Source organism: Scyliorhinus torazame, chromosome 10, assembly GCF_047496885.1.
Source record: "Scyliorhinus torazame isolate Kashiwa2021f chromosome 10, sScyTor2.1, whole genome shotgun sequence".
Classification (NCBI taxonomy): domain Eukaryota; kingdom Metazoa; phylum Chordata; class Chondrichthyes; order Carcharhiniformes; family Scyliorhinidae; genus Scyliorhinus; species Scyliorhinus torazame.
In genome coordinates, this window is record NC_092716.1 from 187,288,563 (window position 1) to 187,312,018 (window position 23,456).

The 23,456-nt window shown below is 51.4% G+C and overlaps 1 protein-coding gene across 1 annotated transcript in view; it reads right to left on the reverse strand.

Moving 5' to 3' along the window:
• LOC140430277 (lamin-A-like) overlaps nucleotides 1-23,456 on the reverse strand; it is a 61,745-nt gene that overhangs the window by 18,414 nt on the left and 19,875 nt on the right. The window contains exons 5-8 of the mRNA XM_072517698.1: nucleotides 17,696-17,789; nucleotides 16,160-16,342; nucleotides 4,966-5,091; nucleotides 2,607-2,708 (exon numbers count right to left, since the gene is read on the reverse strand). Of these exons, the coding sequence (XP_072373799.1) occupies nucleotides 2,607-2,708; nucleotides 4,966-5,091; nucleotides 16,160-16,342; nucleotides 17,696-17,789 (505 nt within the window). The remainder of the gene's footprint in view (nucleotides 1-2,606; nucleotides 2,709-4,965; nucleotides 5,092-16,159; nucleotides 16,343-17,695; nucleotides 17,790-23,456) is intronic.

The following is a 23,456-nucleotide window of genomic DNA, read 5'->3' on the forward strand; positions in this document are numbered from 1 at the left end:
TATTCCATCACCCCCTCAATGTTCCTTCACCCCTCTCACTGCTCCATCACCCCCCCCTCACGGCTCCATCACCCCCCTCACTGCTCCTTCACCCCCCCTCACTGTTCCATCACCCCCCCTCACTGCTCCTTCACCCCCCTCACTGCTCCATCACCCCCCTCACTGCTCCATCACCCCCCTCACTGTTCCATCACCCCCTCACTGCTCCTTCACCCCCCTCACTGCTCCTTCACCCCCTCACTGCTCCATCACCCTCCCCCCACTGCTCCATCACCCACCCTCACTGCTCCATCACCCCCCCCCCACTGCTCCATCACCCCCTTCACTACTCCATCACCCCCCTCACTGCTCCATCACCTCCTCACTGCTCCATCACCCCCTCACTGCTCCTTCACCCCCCTCACTGCTCCATCACCCCCCTCACTGCTCCATCACCCCCCCTCACTGCTCCATCACCCCCCTCACTGCTCCATCACCCCTTCACTGCTCCATCACCCCCCTCACTGCTCCATCACCCCCCTCACTGCTCCATCACCCCCCTCACTGCTCCATCACCCCACTCACTGTTCCATCACCCCCTCAATGCTCCTTCACCCCCCCTTACTGCTCCATCACCCTCCTCACTGTTCCATCACCCCCTCAATGCTCCTTCACCCCCCTCACTGCTCCATCACCCCCCTCACTGCTCCTTCACCCCTCTCACTGCTCCATCACCCCCCCTCACTGCTCCATCACCCCCCTCACTGCTCCATCACCCCCCTCACTGTTCCATCACCCCCCCTCACTGCTCCTTCACCCCCCTCACTGCTCCATCACCCTCCCCCCACTGCTCCATCACCCCCCCTCACTGCTCCATCACCCCACCCCCACTGCTCCATCACCCCCCCTCACTGCTCCATCACCCCCCTCACTGTTCCATCATCCCCCTCACTGCTCCATCACCCCCCTCACTGCTCCATCACCCCTTCACTGCTTCATCACCCCCCTCACTGCTCCATCACCCCCTCACTGCTCCATCACCCCCTCACTGCTCCTTCACCCCCTCACTGCTCCATCACCCCCCCTCACTGCTCCATCACCCCCCTCACTGCTCCATCACCCCCCCTCACTGCTCCATCACCCCCCCCTCACTGCTCCATCACCCCCCTCACTGCTCCATCACCCCTTCACTGCTCCATCACCCCCCTCACTGCTCCATCACCCCCTCACTGCTCCATCACCCCCCTCACTGCTCCATCACCCCCCCCACTGCTCCATCACCCCCCCTCACTGCTCCATCACCCCCTCACTGCTCCATCACCCCCCCCTCACTGCTCCTTCACCCCCCTCACTGCTCCTTCACCCCCCCACTGCTCCATCACCCCCCCTCACTGCTCCATCACGCCGCTCACTGCTCCTTCACCCCCCTCACTGCTCCATCACCCCCCTCACTGATCCATCACCCCCCCTCACTGCTCCTTCACCCCCCCCCACTGCTCCATCACCCCCCTCACTGCTCCTTCACCCCCCCCTCACTGCTCCATCACCCCCCTCACTGCTCCATCATCCCCCCTTACTGCTCCATCGGCCCCCTCACTGCTCCATCACCCCCCCCCTCACTGCTCCTTCACCCCCCCTCACTGCTCCATCACCCCCCTCACTGCTCCATCATCCCCCCTCACTGCTCCATCATCCCCCCTCACTGCTCCTTCACCCCCCTCACTGCTCCATCACCCCCCCCCCTTACTGCTCCATCGCCCCCCTCACTGTTCCATCTTTATTACGACAACAGTTTCCCTCCAGTTGTCCCCCTCACACCCAGAAGTCTCTGTCACCTGTGCAGCAACTCCCTTTGCTCCAGCTGCCCCCAAAATCTGTGATCCAGAGCATAAGACACAGGAGCAGAATTAGGCCATTCGGCCCATCACGTCTGCTCCGTCATTCAATAATGTCATCCCCATTGACCTGCCTTCTTCCCATAACCCCTGATCCCCTTATTAATCAAGAGATCAAGGGATATAATCTTAACCAGGTAGTTCAGAAATGGAATCATCCAAAGGAAAATTGGAATCAGAATTTCGATTCACCAGAATGATTCAGCAGGGTTAAAATATGAGGATGGGCTAAGCTTGTTCTCCCTCAATGTGTTGACTTAAGGGGTAATTTAAATTAGGTGTTTACAATGAATAAACAAATTGATGGGTTAGAGAGAAAGTATTTCCTCTGGTGGACAGGCGAACTACAACTTGGACTCCCTGAGTGAACTATTAACACACCACAGCAAAGGCAAGGTGAATAGTTGAGTTCTTTAGCAGGAGTTGGCAGTAGGATGCAAGTGGGGAGGAGTGGGTTGTTAAAGTTAAGAGACATTTGTTGGGTGAAAGGATTTAAGATTCAGATCAGCAATGATTTAGTTGAAGTTTGGAACAGGTTCAAGGGGCTGAATGGCCTCCTCCTGTTCTTGTGTTGAGCACAGCGATCGAATCTGGGACCTGGAATTATATGGGAGTCAGCACCGCATGGTGCTCATTAAACAATTACGAGAGTGATCAGACAATTTAACTTGGGCTGAAACAGGAGAGGGACATCTTGTACATCTGCTTAATCATCAGCCATTGTAAACTGACCTCAATCTGTTGTTGGAGAGCTGGAAGACAATGTTGATTGTAATGACGTTCTTGCTCAAACATTCCAGCTAACATCTGACACTGAGCTTCTTCTGACAGCACCTACAACACAACAACATTCCCCAACTCAGCAGGTGTGACCAGTTGTCAGTATAGTCAAAAGACAAATATTTGAGTTTTTTTACAGAGGGTGGTGGGTGTAGGTTGTTAAAATTAAAGTTGTTATGAAGATATATTGGAGAGGTTGGGTCTCCTTGGAGAGAAGACGTCTAAGAGGAGATTTGATGGAGGTGTTTCAAATCATGAGGGGACTGGACAGAGTAGATCGGGAGAAACTGTTCTCACCTGGGAATCTTGGTTGTGCCAGCCTGGCACCTTGGCACTGCCACTCTGGCACTGCCAGGGTGCCTGGGTGACAGCACCAGGATGCCTGGGTGGACAGGGTGGCTGTGTGGGGGACCCTCAAGTTCAGAGATTGGGGCACCCACTCAAAATGGCGGCCCGATCTCTGAGGAGGTAGTCTCTCCGGCAAGTTCAGCTCCCATGACTGAAAAAAGTTCCAAGGATGCGATTCTCCCAAAAAAACAGCGGCCGGAGAATCCCGCCCAAGGGCAATGGACTTCTCCATCGTCTGTGTCTCGCCCGTGACGATCTTGCGGTGGGCAGTGCGGAAGGATCCAGACCCTAAGCTAATTTGTGGCCGATTTTTCAGGGAGTTTCTCGTAGCCCCTTCCGGCGAGTTCCCCACCGCTATTCAATGACACAATAATTTTTTTGAGCTCTGGGGAGTTTCTCACTGATTTAGCCCAACCATTTTCTGCAATGGGGTGCTCTGCTTGCCAGCACTCCAATTGTAGCGAGAGATCAGGAAAGGCCCTGAAAAGAATCCCCAAACCACCCCCCCCAGCCCAAATGCAATCTGGGAGGCACCCCCACCTGATTGCAGGCAGGCAACAAATGCCAGCTTGGCACCGCCAACCTCACATCCTGACAGTGCCTATGAAAGCTGGCAGTGCCAGCTTGGCATCCAGGTGGCACTGCTTGGGTGCCAGGCTGCAACTGCCAGGGTGCCCATATGACACCAGCGGTGCCAGGGCACCACCCTGTCCAATGGGCATGCAGCTGGGGGCCTCAGAAACCATGGGAGACCCCCATCAGTGTTGTTCTGTCTGGTCCCCATTTGCGGGGATCAGTGCTGAATGGCACTCGTCCAAGGTCCCTGAGGCGAAGGGGTTTAATCCCAAAGCTTCAGGTACCTCAGGAATCTGCACATTAGAGTGAGGCTTACTGCCTTGCTCTAATATACAGATTTGCAAAAATCGCAACATTTTGCGAGATCGTGGTGGCTCTCGCGAGGTTTTGCGAGCTGGGTAGATCCTGGGAGCATGGTTTCCCGGAAAAGCAGCTTGCCATAGCGCAGTGTAGCCGATGCGTCGTGCCCATGGGCATTACCCTACACCCCCCCCCCCCCCCAAGTGAGGACATCCTGCTATGGGGTCCCTGGGAGTCCTGCCTCTTCAGGCACCCCCATGGCCACTTACAGGGCCCTCCCCTTCCAGGACCCCCACCCGTCACCCCCACAAATCTCCCAGAGGCCCCTGCTTACCTGCCCTGCACGCCCCCCCCCCACCTTTCAAACTCCCCTCCACCCTCCTTTCATGGGAATCCACCCTTGGCAATGGCACCTGGGCACCCTCACATTACCACCCTGACACTCGGATGCCTGCTTGGCAGTGCCATCTGGGCACTTTGGCAGTGCCAGCTGGGCAGTGCCAAGGTACCCTGGTTCCAGGGGGCCAACCTGCACTATCGCTGGCCACCCAGAGGGCTAGGGAGACCCCCTTGGATGCTGTTCCGCCTGAGTACCAAACGGCACCTTCTGTGGTCTCACTGGGGATGCCGCAAGGAGTGAAGACTTCTGGGAAACATGCGAGAGGCCTCTCCTGGCATTCACAGCCTCTTCGCACTCGAGCGAGGTCGCAACGAGGCCGGTGGATCTAGACCGGGGAGAAACTCCCCAAGGCCAAGCTGACTAAATGGGTAAATACCAGTTTGGATCTCACCCAAAAAGTCGATGAGAAACACTGCGCCAAACACCAGGTGTGATTCTCCGCTCCCAGGACTAAGTGCCCGCGCCGTCATGAACGCCGTCGCATTACACGACGGCGCGAACAGGGCCCGGGCACTGTGGGGGCCAGCACAGCGCTGGAGCGGTTTACGCCACTCCAGCGTCATTACGCGGCGCCAAATGGGCGCTGTGCCAACCTGCGCATGCGCGGGGAACTTCTTATTGGCATGGCATTGTGCAAAGATCAAAGTAGAGTTCATGAGAGGTCAGTTCTGTTTGAGGAACACCAACCTTATTGTGCAGAACAGTGACTTGCTGCCTGAGATCCTTGGTGCACTGGTGAAGCTGTCTGTTTTCAGACTCCTCATGGTCCAACAGGATTTGATCACTGCTCTGCAGTGCGATTAACGTCGCCAGCTGATCAACACAATAGATTGATCACTGAAAGCACTTGTTGCAAGTCACATCACCCCTTCAGTAAAAGCCTCAATTATTTAGATGAATTGACCAGCCCTTTCAATCCAATAAAGCCTCCGTATGGTAAAGGTCAGTGGGAGCGCAGCACTGCTGGAGGGCCTGTACTGAGGGAGCGCAGCACTGCTGGAGGGCCTGTACTGAGGCAGAACGGCACTGTGGGAGAGACAAGAATTAGGGAGCACTGCACTGTCGAAGGGGCAGTGCTGAGGGAGCGCTGCACTGTCTGAGGGGCAGTGCTGAGGGAGTGCTGTACTGTCAGAAGGACAGTACTGAGGGAATGTGCACAATGTCAGAGGGTCAGTACTGAGGGAGTGCTGCACTGTCAGAAGGTCAGTACTGAGGGAGTGCAGCACTGTCAGAAGGACAGTACTGAGGGAGTGCTGCACTGTCAGAGGGTCAGTACTGCGGGAGTGCTGCACTTTCAGAGGGTCAGGACTAAGGGAGTGCTGCACCGTCAGAGGGGCAGTACTGAGGGAGAGTTGCACTGTCAGAGGGTCAGTACTGAGGGAATGGTATCTACCTCTCTAAGTTCAATAAGTTCTCTGTCCCCTCTCAGCTCAGTGCGGTCTCAGTCCCTCTCAACTCAGTGTGGTCTCTGTCCCTCTCAACTCAGTGTGATCACAGTCTCTCTCAGTTCAGTGTGATCTCAGTCCCTCTCAGCTCAGTGTGACCTCAGTCCCTCTCAGCTCAGTGTGGTCTCTGTCCCTCTCAGCTCAGTGTGATCTCAGTCCCTCTCAACTCAGTGTGGTCTCAGTCTCTCTCAGCTCAGTGTGGTCTCAGTCCCTCTCAGCTCAGTGTGATCTCAGTCCCTCTCAACTCAGTGTGGTCTCAGTCCCTCTCAGCTCAGTGTGGTCTCAGTCTCTCTCAGCTCAGTGTGGTCTCAGTCCCTCTCAACCCAGTGTGGTCTCAGTCCCTCTCAGCTCAGTGTGGTCTCAGTCCCTCTCAACTCAGTGTGGTCTCAGTCCCTCTCAGCTCAGTGTGGTCTCAGTCTCTCTCAGCTCAGTGTGGTCTCAGTCCCTCTCAACTCAGTGTGGTCTCAGTCCCTCTCAGCTCAGTGTGGTCTCAGTCCCTCTCAACCCAGTGTGGTCTCAGTCTCTCTCTCAGCTCAGTGTGGTCTCAGTCCCTCTCAGCTCAGTGTGGTCTCAGTCTCTCTCAGCTCAGTGTGGTCTCAGTCCCTCTCAACCCAGTGTGGTCTCTGTCCCGCTCAGCTCAGTGTGGTCTCAGTCTCTCTCAGCTCAGTGTGGTCTCAGTCTCTCTCTCAGCTCAGTGTGGTCTCTGTCCCTCTCAGCTCAGTGTGGTCTCTGTCTCTCTCAGCTCAGTGTGGTCTCAGTCTCTCTCAGCTCAGTGTGGTCTCAGTCCCTCTCAGCTCAGTGTGGTCTCAGTCTCTCTCAGCTCAGTGTGGTCTCAGTCTCTCTCAGCTCAGTGTGGTCTCTGTCCCTCTCAGCTCAGTGTGGTCTCTGTCTCTCTCTCTCAGCTCAGTGCGGTCTCAGTCTCTCACAGGTCAGTGTGGTCTCTGTCCCTCTCAGCTCAGTGTGGTCTCTGTCTCTCTCTCAGCTCAGCGTGGTCTCAGTCTCTCTCAGCTCAGTGTGGTCTCTGTCTCTCTCTCAGCTCAGTGTGGTCTCAGTCTCTCACAGGTCAGTGTGGTCTCTGTCTCTCTCAGCTCAGTGTGGTCTCAGTCTCTCTCAGCTCAGTGTGGTCTCTGTCCCTCTCAGCTCAGTGTGGTCTCTGTCCCTCTCAGCTCAGTGTGGTCTCAGTCCCTCTCCACTCAGTGTGGTCTCTGTCCCTCTCAGCTCAGTGTGGTCTCAGTCTCTCTCTCAGCTGAGTGTGGTCTCAGTCTCTCTCTCAGCTCAGTGTGGTCTCAGTCTCTCTCTCAGCTCAGTGTGGTCTCAGTCTCTCTCAGCTCAGTGTGGTCTCAGTCCCTCTCAGCTCAGTGTGGTCTCTGTCTCTCTCTCAGCTCAGTGTGGTCTCAGTCTCTCTCAGCTCAGTGTGGTCTCTGTCTCTCTCTCAGCTCAGTGTGGTCTCAGTCTCTCTCAGCTCAGTGTGGTCTCTGTCCCTCTCAGCTCAGTGTGGTCTCTGTCTCTCTCTCAGCTCAGTGTGGTCTCAGTCTCTCTCAGCTCAGTGTGGTCTCAGTCCCTCTCAGCTCAATGTGGTCTCAGTCTCTCTCTCAGCTCAGTGTGGTCTCAGTCTCTCTCTCAGCTCAGTGTGGTCTCAGTCTCTCTCTCAGCTCAGTGTGGTCTCAGTCCCTCTCAGCTCAGTGTGGTCTCAGTCTCTCTCAGCTCAGTGTGGTCTCAGTCCCTCTCAGCTCAGTGTGGTCTCAGTCTCTCTCTCAGCTGAGTGTGGTCTCAGTCTCTCTCTCAGCTCAGTGTGGTCTCAGTCTCTCTCTCAGCTGAGTGTGGTCTCAGTCTCTCTCAGATCAGTGTGGTCTCTGTCCCTCTCAGCTCAGTGTGGTCTCTGTCTCTCTCTCAGCTCAGTGTGGTCTCAGTCTCTCTCAGCTCAGTGTGGTCTCTGTCCCTCTCAGCTCAGTGTGGTCTCTGTCTCTCTCTCAGCTCAGTGTGGTCTCAGTCTCTCTCAGCTCAGTGTGGTCTCTGTCCCTCTCAGCTCAGTGTGGTCTCAGTCTCTCTCAGCTCAGTGTGGTCTCAGTCTCTCTCAGCTCAGTGTGGTCTCAGTCTCTCTCAGCTCAGTGTGGTCTCAGTCTCTCTCAGCTCAGTGTGGTCTCAGTCTCTCTCTCAGCTCAGTGTGGTCTCAGTCTCTCTCTCAGCTCTGTGTGGTCTCTGTCCCTCTCAGCTCAGTGTGGTCTCTGTCTCTCTCTCAGCTCAGTGTGGTCTCAGTCTCTCTCAGCTCAGTGTGGTCTCTGTCCCTCTCAGCTCAGTGTGGTCTCAGTCTCTCTCAGCTCAGTGTGGTCTCAGTCTCTCTCAGCTCAGTGTGGTCTCAGTCTCTCTCAGCTCAGTGTGGTCTCTGTCCCTCTCAGCTCAGTGTGGTCTCAGTCTCTTTCAGCTCAGTGTGGTCTCAGTCTCTCTCTCAGCTCAGTGTGGTCTCAGTCTCTCTCAGCTCAGTGTGGTCTCAGTCTCTCTCAGCTCAGTGTGGTCTCTGTCCCTCTCAGCTCAGTGTGGTCTCAGTCTCTTTCAGCTCAGTGTGGTCTCAGTCTCTCTCAGCTCAGTGTGGTCTCAGTCTCTCTCAGCTCAGTGTGGTCTCAGTCTCTCTCAGCTCAGTGTGGTCTCAGTCTCTCTCTCAGCTCAGTGTGGTCTCTGTCCCTCTCAGCTCAGTGTGGTCTCTGTCTCTCTCTCAGCTCAGTGTGGTCTCAGTCTCTCTCAGCTGAGTGTGGTCTCTGTCCCTCTCAGCTCAGTGTGGTCTCTGTCTCTCTCTCAGCTCAGTGTGGTCTCAGTCCCTCTCAGCTCAGTGTGGTCTCTGTCCCTCTCAGCTCAGTGTGGTCTCTGTCCCTCTCAGCTCAGTGTGGTCTCAGTCCCTCTCAGCTCAGTGTGGTCTCTGTCCCTCTCAGCTCAGTGTGGTCTCAGTCTCTCTCAGCTCAGTGTGGTTTCTGTCCCTCTCAGCCCAGTGTGATCTCAGTCTCTCTCAGCTCAGTGTGGTCTCAGTCTCTCTCAGCTCAGTGTGGTCTCAGTCTCTCTCAGCTCAGTGTGGTCTCAGTCTCTCTCTCAGCTCAGTGTGGTCTCAGTCTCTCTCAGCTCAGTGTGGTCTCTGTCCCTCTCAGCTCAGTGTGGTCTCAGTCTCTCTCTCAGCTGAGTGTGGCCTCAGTCTCTCTCTCAGCTCAGTGTGGCCTCAGTCTCTCTCTCAGCTCAGTGTGGTCTCAGTCTCTCTCAGCTCAGTGTGGTCTCAGCCCCTCTCAGCTCAGTGTGGTCTCTGTCTCTCTCTCAGCTCAGTGTGGTCTCTGTCTCTCTCTCAGCTCAGTGTGGTCTCAGTCTCTCTCTCAGCTCAGTGTGGTCTCAGTCTCTCTCTCAGCTCAGTGTGGTCTCAGTCCCTCTCAGCTCAGTGTGGTCTCAGTCTCTCTCAGCTCAGTGTGGTCTCAGTCTCTCTCAGCTCAGTGTGGTCCCTGTCTCTCTCAGCTCAGTGTGGTCTCAGTCTCTCTCTCAGCTCAGTGTGGTCTCTGTCCCTCTCAGCTCAGTGTGGTCTCTGTCCCTCTCAGCTCAGTGTGGTCTCAGTCTCTCTCTCAGCTCAGTGTGGTCTCAGTCTCTCTCTCAGCTCTGTGTGGTCTCTGTCCCTCTCAGCTCAGTGTGGTCTCTGTCTCTCTCTCAGCTCAGTGTGGTCTCAGTCTCTCTCAGCTCAGTGTGGTCTCTGTCCCTCTCAGCTCAGTGTGGTCTCTGTCCCTCTCAGCTCAGTGTGGTCTCAGTCTCTCTCAGCTCAGTGTGGTCTCAGTCTCTCTCTCAGCTCAGTGTGGTCTCAGTCTCTCTCAGCTCAGTGTGGTCTCAGTCTCTCTCAGCTCAGTGTGGTCTCAGTCTCTCTCAGCTCAGTGTGGTCTCTGTCCCTCTCAGCTCAGTGTGGTCTCTGTCTCTCTCTCAGCTCAGTGTGGTCTCAGTCTCTCTCAGCTCAGTGTGGTCTCTGTCCCTCTCAGCTCAGTGTGGTCTCTGTCTCTCTCTCAGCTCAGTGTGGTCTCAGTCTCTCTCTCAGCTCAGTGTGGTCTCAGTCTCTCTCTCAGCTCAGTGTGGTCTCAGTCCCTCTCAGCTCAGTGTGGTCTCAGTCTCTCTCAGCTCAGTGTGGTCTCAGTCTCTCTCAGCTCAGTGTGGTCTCAGTCTCTCTCTCAGCTCAGTGTGGTCTCAGTCTCTCTCTCAGCTCTGTGTGGTCTCTGTCCCTCTCAGCTCAGTGTGGTCTCTGTCTCTCTCTCAGCTCAGTGTGGTCTCAGTCTCTCTCAGCTCAGTGTGGTCTCTGTCCCTCTCAGCTCAGTGTGGTCTCTGTCCCTCTCAGCTCAGTGTGGTCTCAGTCTCTCTCAGCTCAGTGTGGTCTCAGTCCCTCTCAGCTCAGTGTGGTCTCAGTCTCTCTCAGCTCAGTGTGGTCTCAGTCTCTCTCAGCTCAGTGTGGTCTCAGTCTCTCTCAGCTCAGTGTGGTCTCAGTCTCTCTCAGCTCAGTGTGGTCTCAGTCCCTCTCAGCTCAGTGTGATCTCAGTCTCTCTCTCAGCTCAGTTTGGTCTCAGTCTCTCTCTCAGCTCTGTGTGGTCTCTGTCCCTCTCAGCTCAGTGTGGTCTCTGTCTCTCTCTCAGCTCAGTGTGGTCTCAGTCTCTCTCAGCTCAGTGTGGTCTCTGTCCCTCTCAGCTCAGTGTGGTCTCAGTCTCTCTCAGCTCAGTGTGGTCTCAGTCTCTCTCAGCTCAGTGTGGTCTCTGTCCCTCTCAGCTCAGTGTGGTCTCAGTCTCTCTCAGCTCAGTGTGGTCTCAGTCTCTCTCAGCTCAGTGTGGTCTCAGTCTCTCTCAGCTCAGTGTGGTCTCAGTCTCTCTCTCAGCTCAGTGTGGTCTCTGTCCCTCTCAGCTCAGTGTGGTCTCAGTCTCTCTCTCAGCTGAGTGTGGTCTCAGTCTCTCTCTCAGCTCAGTGTGGTCTCAGTCTCTCTCTCAGCTCAGTGTGGTCTCAGTCTCTCTCAGCTCAGTGTGGTCTCAGTCTCTCTCTCAGCTCAGTGTGGTCTCTGTCCCTCTCAGCTCAGTGTGGTCTCAGTCTCTCTCTCAGCTGAGTGTGGTCTCAGTCTCTCTCTCAGCTCAGTGTGGTCTCAGTCTCTCTCTCAGCTCAGTGTGGTCTCAGTCTCTCTCAGCTCAGTGTGGTCTCAGTCCCTCTCAGCTCAGTGTGGTCTCTGTCTCTCTCTCAGCTCAGTGTGGTCTCAGTCTCTCTCAGCTCAGTGTGGTCTCTGTCCCTCTCAGCTCAGTGTGGTCTCTGTCTCTCTCTCAGCTCAGTGTGGTCTCAGTCTCTCTCAGCTCAGTGTGGTCTCAGTCCCTCTCAGCTCAATGTGGTCTCAGTCTCTCTCTCAGCTCAGTGTGGTCTCAGTCTCTCTCTCAGCTCAGTGTGGTCTCAGTCTCTCTCTCAGCTCAGTGTGGTCTCAGTCCCTCTCAGCTCAGTGTGGTCTCAGTCTCTCTCAGCTCAGTGTGGTCTCAGTCCCTCTCAGCTCAGTGTGGTCTCAGTCTCTCTCTCAGCTGAGTGTGGTCTCAGTCTCTCTCTCAGCTCAGTGTGGTCTCAGTCTCTCTCTCAGCTGAGTGTGGTCTCAGTCTCTCTCAGCTCAGTGTGGTCTCTGTCCCTCTCAGCTCAGTGTGGTCTCTGTCTCTCTCTCAGCTCAGTGTGGTCTCAGTCTCTCTCAGCTCAGTGTGGTCTCTGTCCCTCTCAGCTCAGTGTGGTCTCTGTCTCTCTCTCAGCTCAGTGTGGTCTCAGTCTCTCTCAGCTCAGTGTGGTCTCAGTCCCTCTCAGCTCAGTGTGGTCTCAGTCTCTCTCTCAGCTCAGTGTGGTCTCAGTCTCTCTCTCAGCTCAGTGTGGTCTCAGTCTCTCTCTCAGCTCAGTGTGGTCTCAGTCCCTCTCAGCTCAGTGTGGTCTCAGTCTCTCTCAGCTCAGTGTGGTCTCAGTCTCTCTCAGCTCAGTGTGGTCTCAGTCTCTCTCTCAGCTCAGTGTGGTCTCAGTCTCTCTCTCAGCTCTGTGTGGTCTCTGTCCCTCTCAGCTCAGTGTGGTCTCTGTCTCTCTCTCAGCTCAGTGTGGTCTCAGTCTCTCTCAGCTCAGTGTGGTCTCTGTCCCTCTCAGCTCAGTGTGGTCTCAGTCTCTCTCAGCTCAGTGTGGTCTCAGTCTCTCTCAGCTCAGTGTGGTCTCAGTCTCTCTCAGCTCAGTGTGGTCTCTGTCCCTCTCAGCTCAGTGTGGTCTCAGTCTCTTTCAGCTCAGTGTGGTCTCAGTCTCTCTCTCAGCTCAGTGTGGTCTCAGTCTCTCTCAGCTCAGTGTGGTCTCAGTCTCTCTCTGCTCAGTGTGGTCTCTGTCCCTCTCAGCTCAGTGTGGTCTCTGTCTCTCTCTCAGCTCAGTGTGGTCTCAGTCTCTCTCAGCTCAGTGTGGTCTCTGTCCCTCTCAGCTCAGTGTGGTCTCAGTCCCTCTCCACTCAGTGTGGTCTCAGTCTCTCTCAGCTCAGTGTGGTTTCTGTCCCTCTCAGCCCAGTGTGATCTCAGTCTCTCTCAGCTCAGTGTGGTCTCAGTCTCTCTCAGCTCAGTGTGGTCTCAGTCTCTCTCTCAGCTCAGTGTGGTCTCAGTCTCTCTCAGCTCAGTGTGGTCTCTGTCCCTCTCAGCTCAGTGTGGTCTCAGTCTCTCTCTCAGCTCAGTGTGGTCTCAGTCTCTCTCTCAGCTCAGTGTGGTCTCAGTCTCTCTCAGCTCAGTGTGGTCTCAGTCCCTCTCAGCTCAGTGTGGTCTCTGTCTCTCTCTCAGCTCAGTGTGGTCTCAGTCTCTCTCAGCTCAGTGTGGTCTCTGTCCCTCTCAGCTCAGTGTGGTCTCCTTCTCTCTCTCAGCTCAGTGTGGTCTCAGTCTCTCTCAGCTCAGTGTGGTCTCAGTCCCTCTCAGCTCAGTGTGGTCTCAGTCTCTCTCTCAGCTCAGTGTGGTCTCAGTCTCTCTCTCAGCTCAGTGTGGTCTCAGTCTCTCTCTCAGCTCAGTGTGGTCTCAGTCTCTCTCTCAGCTGAGTGTGGTCTCAGTCTCTCTCAGCTCAGTGTGGTCTCAGTCTCTCTCTCAGCTCAGTGTGGTCTCAGTCTCTCTCAGCTCAGTGTGGTCTCTGTCCCTCTCAGCTCAGTGTGGTCTCTGTCTCTCTCTCAGCTCAGTGTGGTCTCAGTCTCTCTCTCAGCTCAGTGTGGTCTCAGTCTCTCTCTCAGCTCAGTGTGGTCTCTGTCTCTCTCTCAGCTCAGTGTGGTCTCAGTCTCTCTCAGCTCAGTGTGGTCTCTGTCCCTCTCAGCTCAGTGTGGTCTCAGTCCCTCTCAGCTCAGTGTGGTCTCAGTCTCTCTCAGCTCAGTGTGGTCTCTGTCCCTCTCAGCTCAGTGTGGTCTCAGTCTCTCTCTCAGCTCAGTGTGGTCTCAGTCTCTCTCTCAGCTCAGTGTGGTCTCTGTCTCTCTCTCAGCTCAGTGTGGTCTCAGTCTCTCTCAGCTCAGTGTGGTCTCTGTCCCTCTCAGCTCAGTGTGGTCTCAGTCCCTCTCAGCTCAGTGTGGTCTCAGTCTCTCTCAGCTCAGTGTGGTCTCAGTCTCTCTCTCAGCTCAGTGTGGTCTCAGTCTCTCTCTCAGCTCTGTGTGGTCTCTGTCCCTCTCAGCTCAGTGTGGTCTCTGTCTCTCTCTCAGCTCAGTGTGGTCTCAGTCTCTCTCAGCTCAGTGTGGTCTCAGTCTCTGTCAGCTCAGTGTGGTCTCTGTCCCTCTCAGCTCAGTGTGGTCTCTGTCTCTCTCTCAGCTCAGTGTGGTCTCAGTCTCTCTCTCAGCTCAGTGTGGTCTCAGTCTCTCTCAGCTCAGTGTGGTCTCAGTCTCTCTCAGCTCAGTGTGGTCTCAGTCTCTCTCAGCTCAGTGTGGTCTCAGTCTCTCTCTCAGCTCAGTGTGGTCTCAGTCTCTCTCTCAGCTCTGTGTGGTCTCTGTCCCTCTCAGCTCAGTGTGGTCTCTGTCTCTCTCTCAGCTCAGTGTGGTCTCAGTCTCTCTCAGCTCAGTGTGGTCTCTGTCCCTCTCAGCTCAGTGTGGTCTCAGTCTCTCTCTCAGCTCAGTGTGGTCTCAGTCTCTCTCAGCTCAGTGTGGTCTCAGTCTCTCTCAGCTCAGTGTGGTCTCAGTCTCTCTCTCAGCTCAGTGTGGTCTCAGTCTCTCTCTCAGCTCTGTGTGGTCTCTGTCCCTCTCAGCTCAGTGTGGTCTCTGTCTCTCTCTCTGCTCAGTGTGGTCTCAGTCCCTCTCAGCTCAGTGTGGTCTCAGTCTCTCTCAGCTCAGTGTGGTCTCAGTCTCTCTCAGCTCAGTGTGGTCTCAGTCTCTCTCAGCTCAGTGTGGTCTCTGTCCCTCTCAGCTCAGTGTGGTCTCTGTCTCTCTCTCAGCTCAGTGTGGTCTCAGTCTCTCTCAGCTCAGTGTGGTCTCTGTCCCTCTCAGCTCAGTGTGGTCTCTGTCTCTCTCTCAGCTCAGTGTGGTCTCAGTCTCTCTCTCAGCTCAGTGTGGTCTCAGTCTCTCTCTCAGCTCAGTGTGGTCTCAGTCCCTCTCAGCTCAGTGTGGTCTCAGTCTCTCTCAGCTCAGTGTGGTCTCAGTCTCTCTCAGCTCAGTGTGGTCTCAGTCTCTCTCTCAGCTCAGTGTGGTCTCAGTCTCTCTCTCAGCTCTGTGTGGTCTCTGTCCCTCTCAGCTCAGTGTGGTCTCTGTCTCTCTCTCAGCTCAGTGTGGTCTCAGTCTCTCTCAGCTCAGTGTGGTCTCTGTCCCTCTCAGCTCAGTGTGGTCTCTGTCCCTCTCAGCTCAGTGTGGTCTCAGTCTCTCTCAGCTCAGTGTGGTCTCAGTCCCTCTCAGCTCAGTGTGGTCTCAGTCTCTCTCAGCTCAGTGTGGTCTCAGTCTCTCTCAGCTCAGTGTGGTCTCAGTCTCTCTCAGCTCAGTGTGGTCTCTGTCCCTCTCAGCTCAGTGTGGTCTCTGTCTCTCTCTCAGCTCAGTGTGGTCTCAGTCTCTCTCAGCTCAGTGTGGTCTCAGTCCCTCTCAGCTCAGTGTGATCTCAGTCTCTCTCTCAGCTCAGTTTGGTCTCAGTCTCTCTCTCAGCTCTGTGTGGTCTCTGTCCCTCTCAGCTCAGTGTGGTCTCTGTCTCTCTCTCAGCTCAGTGTGGTCTCAGTCTCTCTCAGCTCAGTGTGGTCTCTGTCCCTCTCAGCTCAGTGTGGTCTCAGTCTCTCTCAGCTCAGTGTGGTCTCAGTCTCTCTCAGCTCAGTGTGGTCTCTGTCCCTCTCAGCTCAGTGTGGTCTCAGTCTCTCTCAGCTCAGTGTGGTCTCAGTCTCTCTCAGCTCAGTGTGGTCTCAGTCTCTCTCAGCTCAGTGTGGTCTCAGTCTCTCTCTCAGCTCAGTGTGGTCTCAGTCTCTTTCAGCTCAGTGTGGTCTCAGTCTCTCTCTCAGCTCAGTGTGGTCTCAGTCTCTCTCTGCTCAGTGTGGTCTCAGTCTCTCTCAGCTCAGTGTGGTCTCTGTCCCTCTCAGCTCAGTGTGGTCTCTGTCTCTCTCTCAGCTCAGTGTGGTCTCAGTCTCTCTCAGCTCAGTGTGGTCTCTGTCCCTCTCAGCTCAGTGTGGTCTCTGTCTCTCTCTCAGCTCAGTGTGGTCTCAGTCTCTCTCAGCTCAGTGTGGTCTCTGTCCCTCTCAGCTCAGTGTGGTCTCAGTCTCTCTCAGCTCAGTGTGGTCTCTGTCCCTCTCAGCTCAGTGTGGTCTCTGTCTCTCTCAGCTCAGTGTGGTCTCTGTCTCTCTCTCAGCTCAGTGTGGTCTCAGTCTCTCTCAGCTCAGTGTGGTCTCTGTCCCTCTCAGCTCAGTGTGGTCTCTGTCTCTCTCTCAGCTCAGTGTGGTCTCAGTCTCTCTCAGCTCAGTGTGGTCTCTGTCCCTCTCAGCTCAGTGTGGTCTCTGTCCCTCTCAGCTCAGTGTGGTCTCAGTCTCTCTCAGCTCAGTGTGGTCTCTGTCCCTCTCAGCTCAGTGTGGTCTCTGTCTCTCTCTCAGCTCAGTGTGGTCTCAGTCTCTCTCAGCTCAGTGTGGTCTCTGTCCCTCTCAGCTCAGTGTGGTCTCAGTCTCTCTCAGCTCAGTGTGGTCTCTGTCCCTCTCAGCTCAGTGTGGTCTCTGTCTCTCTCTCAGCTCAGTGTGGTCTCAGTCTCTCTCTCAGCTCAGTGTGGTCTCAGTCTCTCTCAGCTCAGTGTGGTCTCAGTCTCTCTCTCAGCTCATTGTGGTCTCCTGCACCCTGTGGGCTTTCTTGGCATTTATTTTCAGGAAGGGCATTTACCATGTAAATGGAGGTGGGTGTCTACCAGATAAAATTGAACAGTGGTGCAGTCTTGAGTTGCTAAATGTTACTAATGTTCCTGAGTGACTAATAGACAGAATTAATGTATGGAAAGGTTTAAGCATACATTTTGATTGTAAGCCTCTGTGATGTCCTCCTGAAACATCCCAAGCTCAAATTCTGCCTTATCCCTCAAGCTCTCAAGTACAGTTTTCAAAGCTGCTTGATCATAACCTTCTCCAATTTGCTCATCAAGTTGCTGAACCAACACCTTTGACTTTTCAATTCTCTTGTTCATGGTCTGTAATTCCTGTGGGAAAAATGTTGAGAGTGTAAAACAGCGGTCATTTAGACAACTATTTCTACAGTGCCTTTTATAAAATCATAGAATTTACAGTGAAGAACGAGGCCAGTAACCCACCTGACTTTTTTTGGGGACACTAAGGGCAATTTCTCATGGCCAATCCACCTAACCTGCACATCTTTGAACTGTGGGAGGAAACTGGAGCACCCGGAGGAAACCCACGCAGACACGGGGAGAAGGTGCAGTCTCCGCACAGACAGTGACCCAAGCTGGGAATCGAACCTGGGACCCTAGAGCTGTGAAGCAACTGTGCTAACCTTGCCACCCATACACTCACAGGACATCCCAATGACCTTTACAGTCAATTAAATACTTATGAAGTGTAGTCACTGTGTAATGTTGGAAACACAGTAGGCGATTTGTGCTCAGTAAGATCCCACAAAACACAAATGCGATCATGACCAAATAATCTGTTCCATTGATGTTGAATGAAGGATACATATTGTCCCGGACACTGAGGACTCCTGTCCTCGTCTTCAGATACTACGATGGGATATTGTATATCTACATTAGGGGACAGGCAGAGCCTCAATTTAGCATCTTACCCAAATAGCATCTCCAATAGTGCAGCACTCCCTCTGTACTGCACTGAATTGTTAGCCTAGATTGTTATCCACTAGGCCTGGAGTGGGATTTGAACCTAAAAACCTTTGACTCAGAGGCAAGAGTGCTACCCACTGAGCCAAGGTTTGGTATCACTGGACTGCAACTTCAACTTTTTATGTAATGCTTATAATATCATAAAACATGAGTGTCACTGAAAAGCTTTTTGTCTTGCAACAGAACAGTTGGCAAGAATACCAATGTCAGGGGAAACAACAATTGTGTACTGTGTGAGGAGAGAGTGCGGATTGGTCGGTAAATGGACTCAGTTTGGTAGAGCTGCTGCCATGGAGAATGCACCTGTTAATGGGGGGACTTCAATTCAGATCATCCCCAAAGAATGCAGGATACCAGCCAGAAACAGTGCGGGAAACCAAATCCGGCTGAAAAGAAAACAAATGACTGGCTGTGGGGGATAGACCAAAGGAATGGGAGAGCCAGCATGGGAAAGATAGGCTGAATGGCCTACTGCACTGTAAAACCTTCTGATATTCAGAATAAATACATGTTTTATTTTGATAGGATTGTGGGTTGGGAGGGAGGTTGGGTGAAGGAGTTGGGGTGACTTGCTCAGTTTAGGTTTTGTGGATTAGTTAGGCCTAATGGGCAAGGAAACCAAGATCCTCAGGAGAAGGAGGTAGGACATTTAAGTGATGAACAGTGGGTTCATCGCCTTCACAGCTGCCATCACCTTACCTTGCTGTGCCGCTCACTCTGTGCCTCCAGCTGGTGGTTCAGATGTTGGATTTGTCCCTGCAGTCTGACTTTCTGAGCTGCTTCTTCTTCTCGCCTTTCCCAAGAGAATGTTACAGAATGGTTATTAAACCTGTCCTTGGCAGAGGATTGGGAAGCCTTTAAAAGCGAGCAGAGGACAACTAAAAAAGCAATAAGGGGGGAGAAGATGAAGTACGAGTGCAAGCTAGCTAGTAGTATAAAGGAAGATAGGAAGAGATTTGTTCAATATATTAAAGGTAAGAGAGAGGCAAAAATAGACATTGGACCACTAGAAAATGTGGCTGTAGAAGTAATAATAGGAAACAAAGAAATGGCAGGCGAACTGAATAGTTACTTTGCACCAGTCTTCACGGTGGAAGACACCAGTGGGATGCCAGAGCTCCAGGAGAACCAGGGGGCAGAGGTGAGTGCAGTGACCATTACTAAGGAGAAGGTTCTGGGGAAACTGAAAGGTCTGAAGGTGGATAAATCACCTGGACCGGATGGACTACACCCCAGGGTCCTAAAAGAGATAGCTGAGGAAATTGTGGAGGCATTAGTGATGATCTTTCAGGAATCACTGGAGGCAGGAAGGGTCCCAAAGGACTGGAAGGTGGCTAATGTAACACCACAGTTTAAGAAGGGAGGGAGGCAGAAGGCCTGACTTCGGTCATTGGTAAGATTTTAGAGTCTGTTATTAAAGACGACTGAGTCAGCATGGCTCTGTCAAAGGGAGGTCGTGTCTGACAAATCTGTTAGAGTTCTTTGAGGAGGTAACAAGCAAGTTAGACAAAGGAGAATACAGTGGACGTGATCTATTTAGATTTCCAGAAGGCCTTTGACAAGGTGCCGCATGGGAGACTGTTAAATAAGTTAAAAGCCCATGGTGTTAAGGGTAAGATCCTGGCATTGATAGAGGATTGGCTGACTGGCAGAAGGCAAAGAGTGGGGATAAAGAGGTTTTTTTCAGGATGGCAGCCGGTGACTAGTGGTGTGCCTCAGGGGTCTGTGCTGGGACCACAACTTTTTACAATATACATGAATGATCTGGAAGAAGGTACTGAAGGCACTGTTGCTAAGTTTGCAGATGATACAAAGATCTGTAGAGGGACAGGTAGTATTGAGGAAGCAAGGGGGCTGCAGAAGGACTTGGACAAGCTAGGAGAGTGAGCAATGAAGTGGCAAATGAAATACAACGTGGAAAAGTGTGAGATTATGCACTTTGGAAGGAGGAATCTAGGCATAGACTATTTTCTAAATGGTGAAATACTTCGGAAAGCAGAGGCACAAAGGGAATTGGGAGTTCTTGTTCACAATTCTCTTCAGGTTAATGTGCAGGTTCAGTCGGCAGTTAAGAAGGCAAATGCAATGTTAGCATTCATGTCAAGAGGGCTAGAATACAAGACCAGGGATGTACTTCTGAGGTTGTATAAGGCTCTAGTCAGACCCCATTTGGGGTATTGTAAGCAGTTTTGGGCCCCATATCTAAGGAAGATGTGCTGGCCTTGGAAAGGGTCCAGAGGTGGTTCACAAGAATGATCCCTGGAATGAAGAACTTGTCGTATGAGGAACGTTTGAGGACCCTGGGTCTGTACTCGTTAGACTTTAGAAGGATGAGAGGGGATCTTATTGAAACGTACAAGATACTGCGAGACCTGGATAGAGTGGACGTGGAGAGGATGTTTCCACTTGTAGGAAAAACTAGAACCAGAGGACACCATCTCAGATTAAAGGGGCGATCCTTTAAAAAGAGATGAGGAGGATTTTTTTTTTTTAGCCAGTGGATGGTGAATCTGTGGAACTCTTTGCCACAGAAGGCTGTGGAGGTCAATTCACTGAGTGTCTTTTAAGACAGAGATAGATAGGTTCTTGATTAATAAAGGGATCAGGAGTTATGGGGAGAAGGCAGGAGAATGGGGATGAGAAAATATCAGCCATGATTGAATGGTGGAGCAGACTCGATGGGCCAAGTGGCCTAATTCTGCTCCTATGTCTTATGGTCTTATGGCATGAAGATTAATCAATCTATGAAGAGAATATGATATAGAAACTGTCTACATCAATCAGCTTCTAATCCCATGGAGCTGAACTGACTCTTCCTCAGGGTGCTGTGTTCGATTGGGATGGTACATTGTACATATGGTACGGAGGCTGAATAAAATGGCATCGATATCAACAACTTGTCATCTAACCTGCTGATTATAAGATCGTAAGAAATGGGAGCACATTGGTAGGCCAATTGGCTTATCAAGCCTGTTCCACTGTTCAATACGATCATGGTTGATTCTGGCCTTACCTCCACTTTCCTGCCTGTTTCCCCACTATCTTTAACTCTCTTGTAGATCAAACATTTGTCGACGTCAGCCTTAAATATATTCAAGGCCCAGTCTCTACTGCTCTCTATGGAAGAGAATTCAACAGACTAATGACTCTCTCTTGTATTACGATCCCAGACCAGACCCCAACAGTGGCTATGATACCGGACAGAAACCCCAATATTTTATTTTAATTTTGTAAAACTGTGAGGAAAGGATTCCTCGCTCCAGGAATGATTTTACGCAAAATAGGGATATGGTATAGTAAAACAAACTTTATTACTAAGACAGTATTAAAATATCTTTAACATCACTCCAGAAATTAGTTTACAATTTACCTCTTAAACAATGCTACTCAATACAATGAATACAATATCCTTAACTGCTATCTTTAGTCCCACTCAAACAGTAAGGGAAACGAACATCTCAGCTCCCAATCCACTGTTAAAATACCATTAGAACATAGGAATACCTGCTGTACAGAGATATTCTTTGTGAAAGAGAAACTTTGTGCCACTGCTTTAAAGAAAAGCTCTGAATCCTACCAGAACCATGCAGAAACTCTGGTTTTATTTCTTCAGAAGATATTTCTCAGCTTGCTTAAGGGAGTTGGGTGGTCAGGACTTGGTGCAAGTTAGGATGAGGGCAGCAGAGGTTTGAAAGACCTTTCGTTTGCAGTAAAAACAATGAAGGCACACAAGAAGTGTGTTGGAATTGTCACGGCTGAGATGGTTAAACTTTTGAACACATAAGAGAATAAAGGATATGCAGATTGGATGAGAAAATGGAGTTGAGGTTGATCTCATTAAATGTGGAGCAGGCTCAAGGGAGCAAATAGCTCATTGATGTTCCTATTTCTTATCTTCCTTCATTGTGACTGCAGCAGTTCAAGAAGGCCGCTTACCACCCACTTTATCAAGGGAAACAAAATGGGCAACAGATTTTGGCCTAACCAGTGCTGCACATATTACAAGATTGAGTTATCTTATTCTTTGGGCATGTATTGCACCGTGTTGTGAAAATGTCTAATTTTGGGATTCATATGTTACAGGAATATAATTTCTGTTTTTTTAAATTTTTTCCAATTAAGGGGCAATTTAACATGGTCAATCCACCTACCCTGCACATCTTTGGGTTGTGGGGGTAAGACCCTGCAAACACGGGGAGAATGTGCAATTCCGCATGGATAGTGACCCGGGCCAGAATCGAACCCGGCACTGTGAGGCAGCAATGCTAACCACTACACCACCATGCTGCCCCTATAACTTTTAATTTTGAGGAAGCTAAATTTTAAATGCGAGGCAATTAAAACTCTGGATTTCAGATCACCTGAAGTATTTTATGCTTCAAAGTTCCTTCTATGGGTACAAGGTCAGAGTTAGAAGGGCGCGAGTCCTAAAACAGCAGGTAGGTCCATTTAGCTGGAAAACTGAAAACCTAAATATTCCTCTAATTCCTCAGATCAAAGAAAGGTTGAAAAGCAACTGATAAATAGGGGAAGTTCTTAAAGTATCCACATAGTTTTCAGACCAAAAGACAGGTTTGGATAATGGGTTTGGATCTCTACCGGAGACATCCCAGAGGTGCTACATTGCCGTGGGAATAGATTGCAGTAAGGCAGTCTTTTTGTTTTGTATTTATCTGTGCGTTTCTCAAAGAAAAACTCGGAGTAGCTTTGAATCAGGTAGAGAGAGAGAAATATGCCTGGATCTGTGGACAACTAAGTTAGAAGGCAATGAAGGTCATGCTTGAATTAGGGAGTCCACAATCAGGAGATGCTTAAAGAACATTGGAGGGTCGTTTGGCTGAATGCTAGTGGAAGGAGCCCAAGAAATCTCACACCTTTCCCGGACTGTGGGTGTCGCTGGCCAGGCCAGCATTTTATTACACATTTCCAATTGCCCTTGAGAAGGTGGTGGTGAGCTGCATTCTTGAATCACTACAAACCATGTGGCCATGTGGTGTATGTACACCCACAGTGCTATTAGGGAGGGATTTCCAGAACTTTGATACAGCAACAGTGAAGGAACAACAATATAGATCCAAGTCAGGATGGGTGGGGCTCAGAGGGGAACTTGTCGGTAGTGGTATTCCCATGCATGGCTGCCCTCGACCTTTGTGATGATAGAGCTCTTGGCTTTAGAAGGTACTGTTGAATGATGTGACTTCCTAAGAGCTGTGGCACACCTTGGTTTCATCCCCAGGAGAACGTGCAGTGACCCAAGCCGGGAATCGAACCTGGGACCCTGGTGCTGTGAAGCAACAATGCTAACCACTGTGCTACCGTGCTGCCACATAACCTCCCTGCTCTTATAATCTATGCCACAACAGATAAAGGCAAGTGTCCATATGCATTCACAGTAGCACACTGTTTAGCACTGTTGCTTCACAGCGCCAGGGTCCCAGGTTCGATTCCTGGTTTGGGTCGCTACCTGTGCGGAGTTTGCATGTTCTCCCCGTGTCTGCGTGGGTTTCCTCTGGGTGCTCCGGTTTCCTCCCACAAGTCCCGAAAAACGTGGTGTTAGGTGAATTGGAAATTCTGAATTCTCCCTGTGTACCCGAACAGGTGCCGGAATGTGGCGACTGGGGGCTTTTCACAGTAACTTCATTGCAGTGTTAATGTAAGCCTACTTGTGACAATAAAAATTATTATTATTATAATCTGTCCTGCTGCCTTCAGGGATTGTGGACAAGTGCCGCAAGATCCCTCTGTCCCTCTAAACTTCCTAGTGTCCTGTCATTCATTGAGTAGTCCCTTGTTTTGTTTAATTCATATTAAAATATGAAACTTCATGATGTGGCTCTTTCAGTCAAAACTAGGTGTTTTCAAATTTTTTTCAAGTTAATGGTCACCCCGTGACATCATAACAGCTGTCAAACCCAACACGTAAGCAAGATTGAAGACAATAACTGGGTAAATTAAATTAGTTAAATTAGCATAAAATGTATTTTATATTTATGAATGTTTCACTTTTCAGAGAATTCAATGAAAGATAGAATTTGCATTTATATAATGTCTTTCATGTTCTCTGGATTTCCCAAACTGCTTCACAGCCTCCCTAGGACTGAAGGAGATGGGCAATAAGTGGGGCCTTGCCAACATGCCTACATCCAAAAAAATAAATCAAGAGGAGCAGGTGAACAGTACATTGATGAAGGTGAAAGTGGGGCCCACCATATTCTGAAAGGTCTTCTCACAATAGCAGCCTTGTTGGAATTAATCCATCTTTTGGCACAATCTTCCCCCAGCATCTCCAACAAACACCCCTCTACTGCATCAGTATAGCTATAAAAGGTTCCAGGAAAGCATCCCAATGATTAGCCTGTCCCGGAAAACCAATCCTGGATAATTATTGGATTAGGTAAGAGTCTGACATATCTCCAATGTGGTATCTGAGTGTTGAAGATAGGTGCATAATCCATCTGAC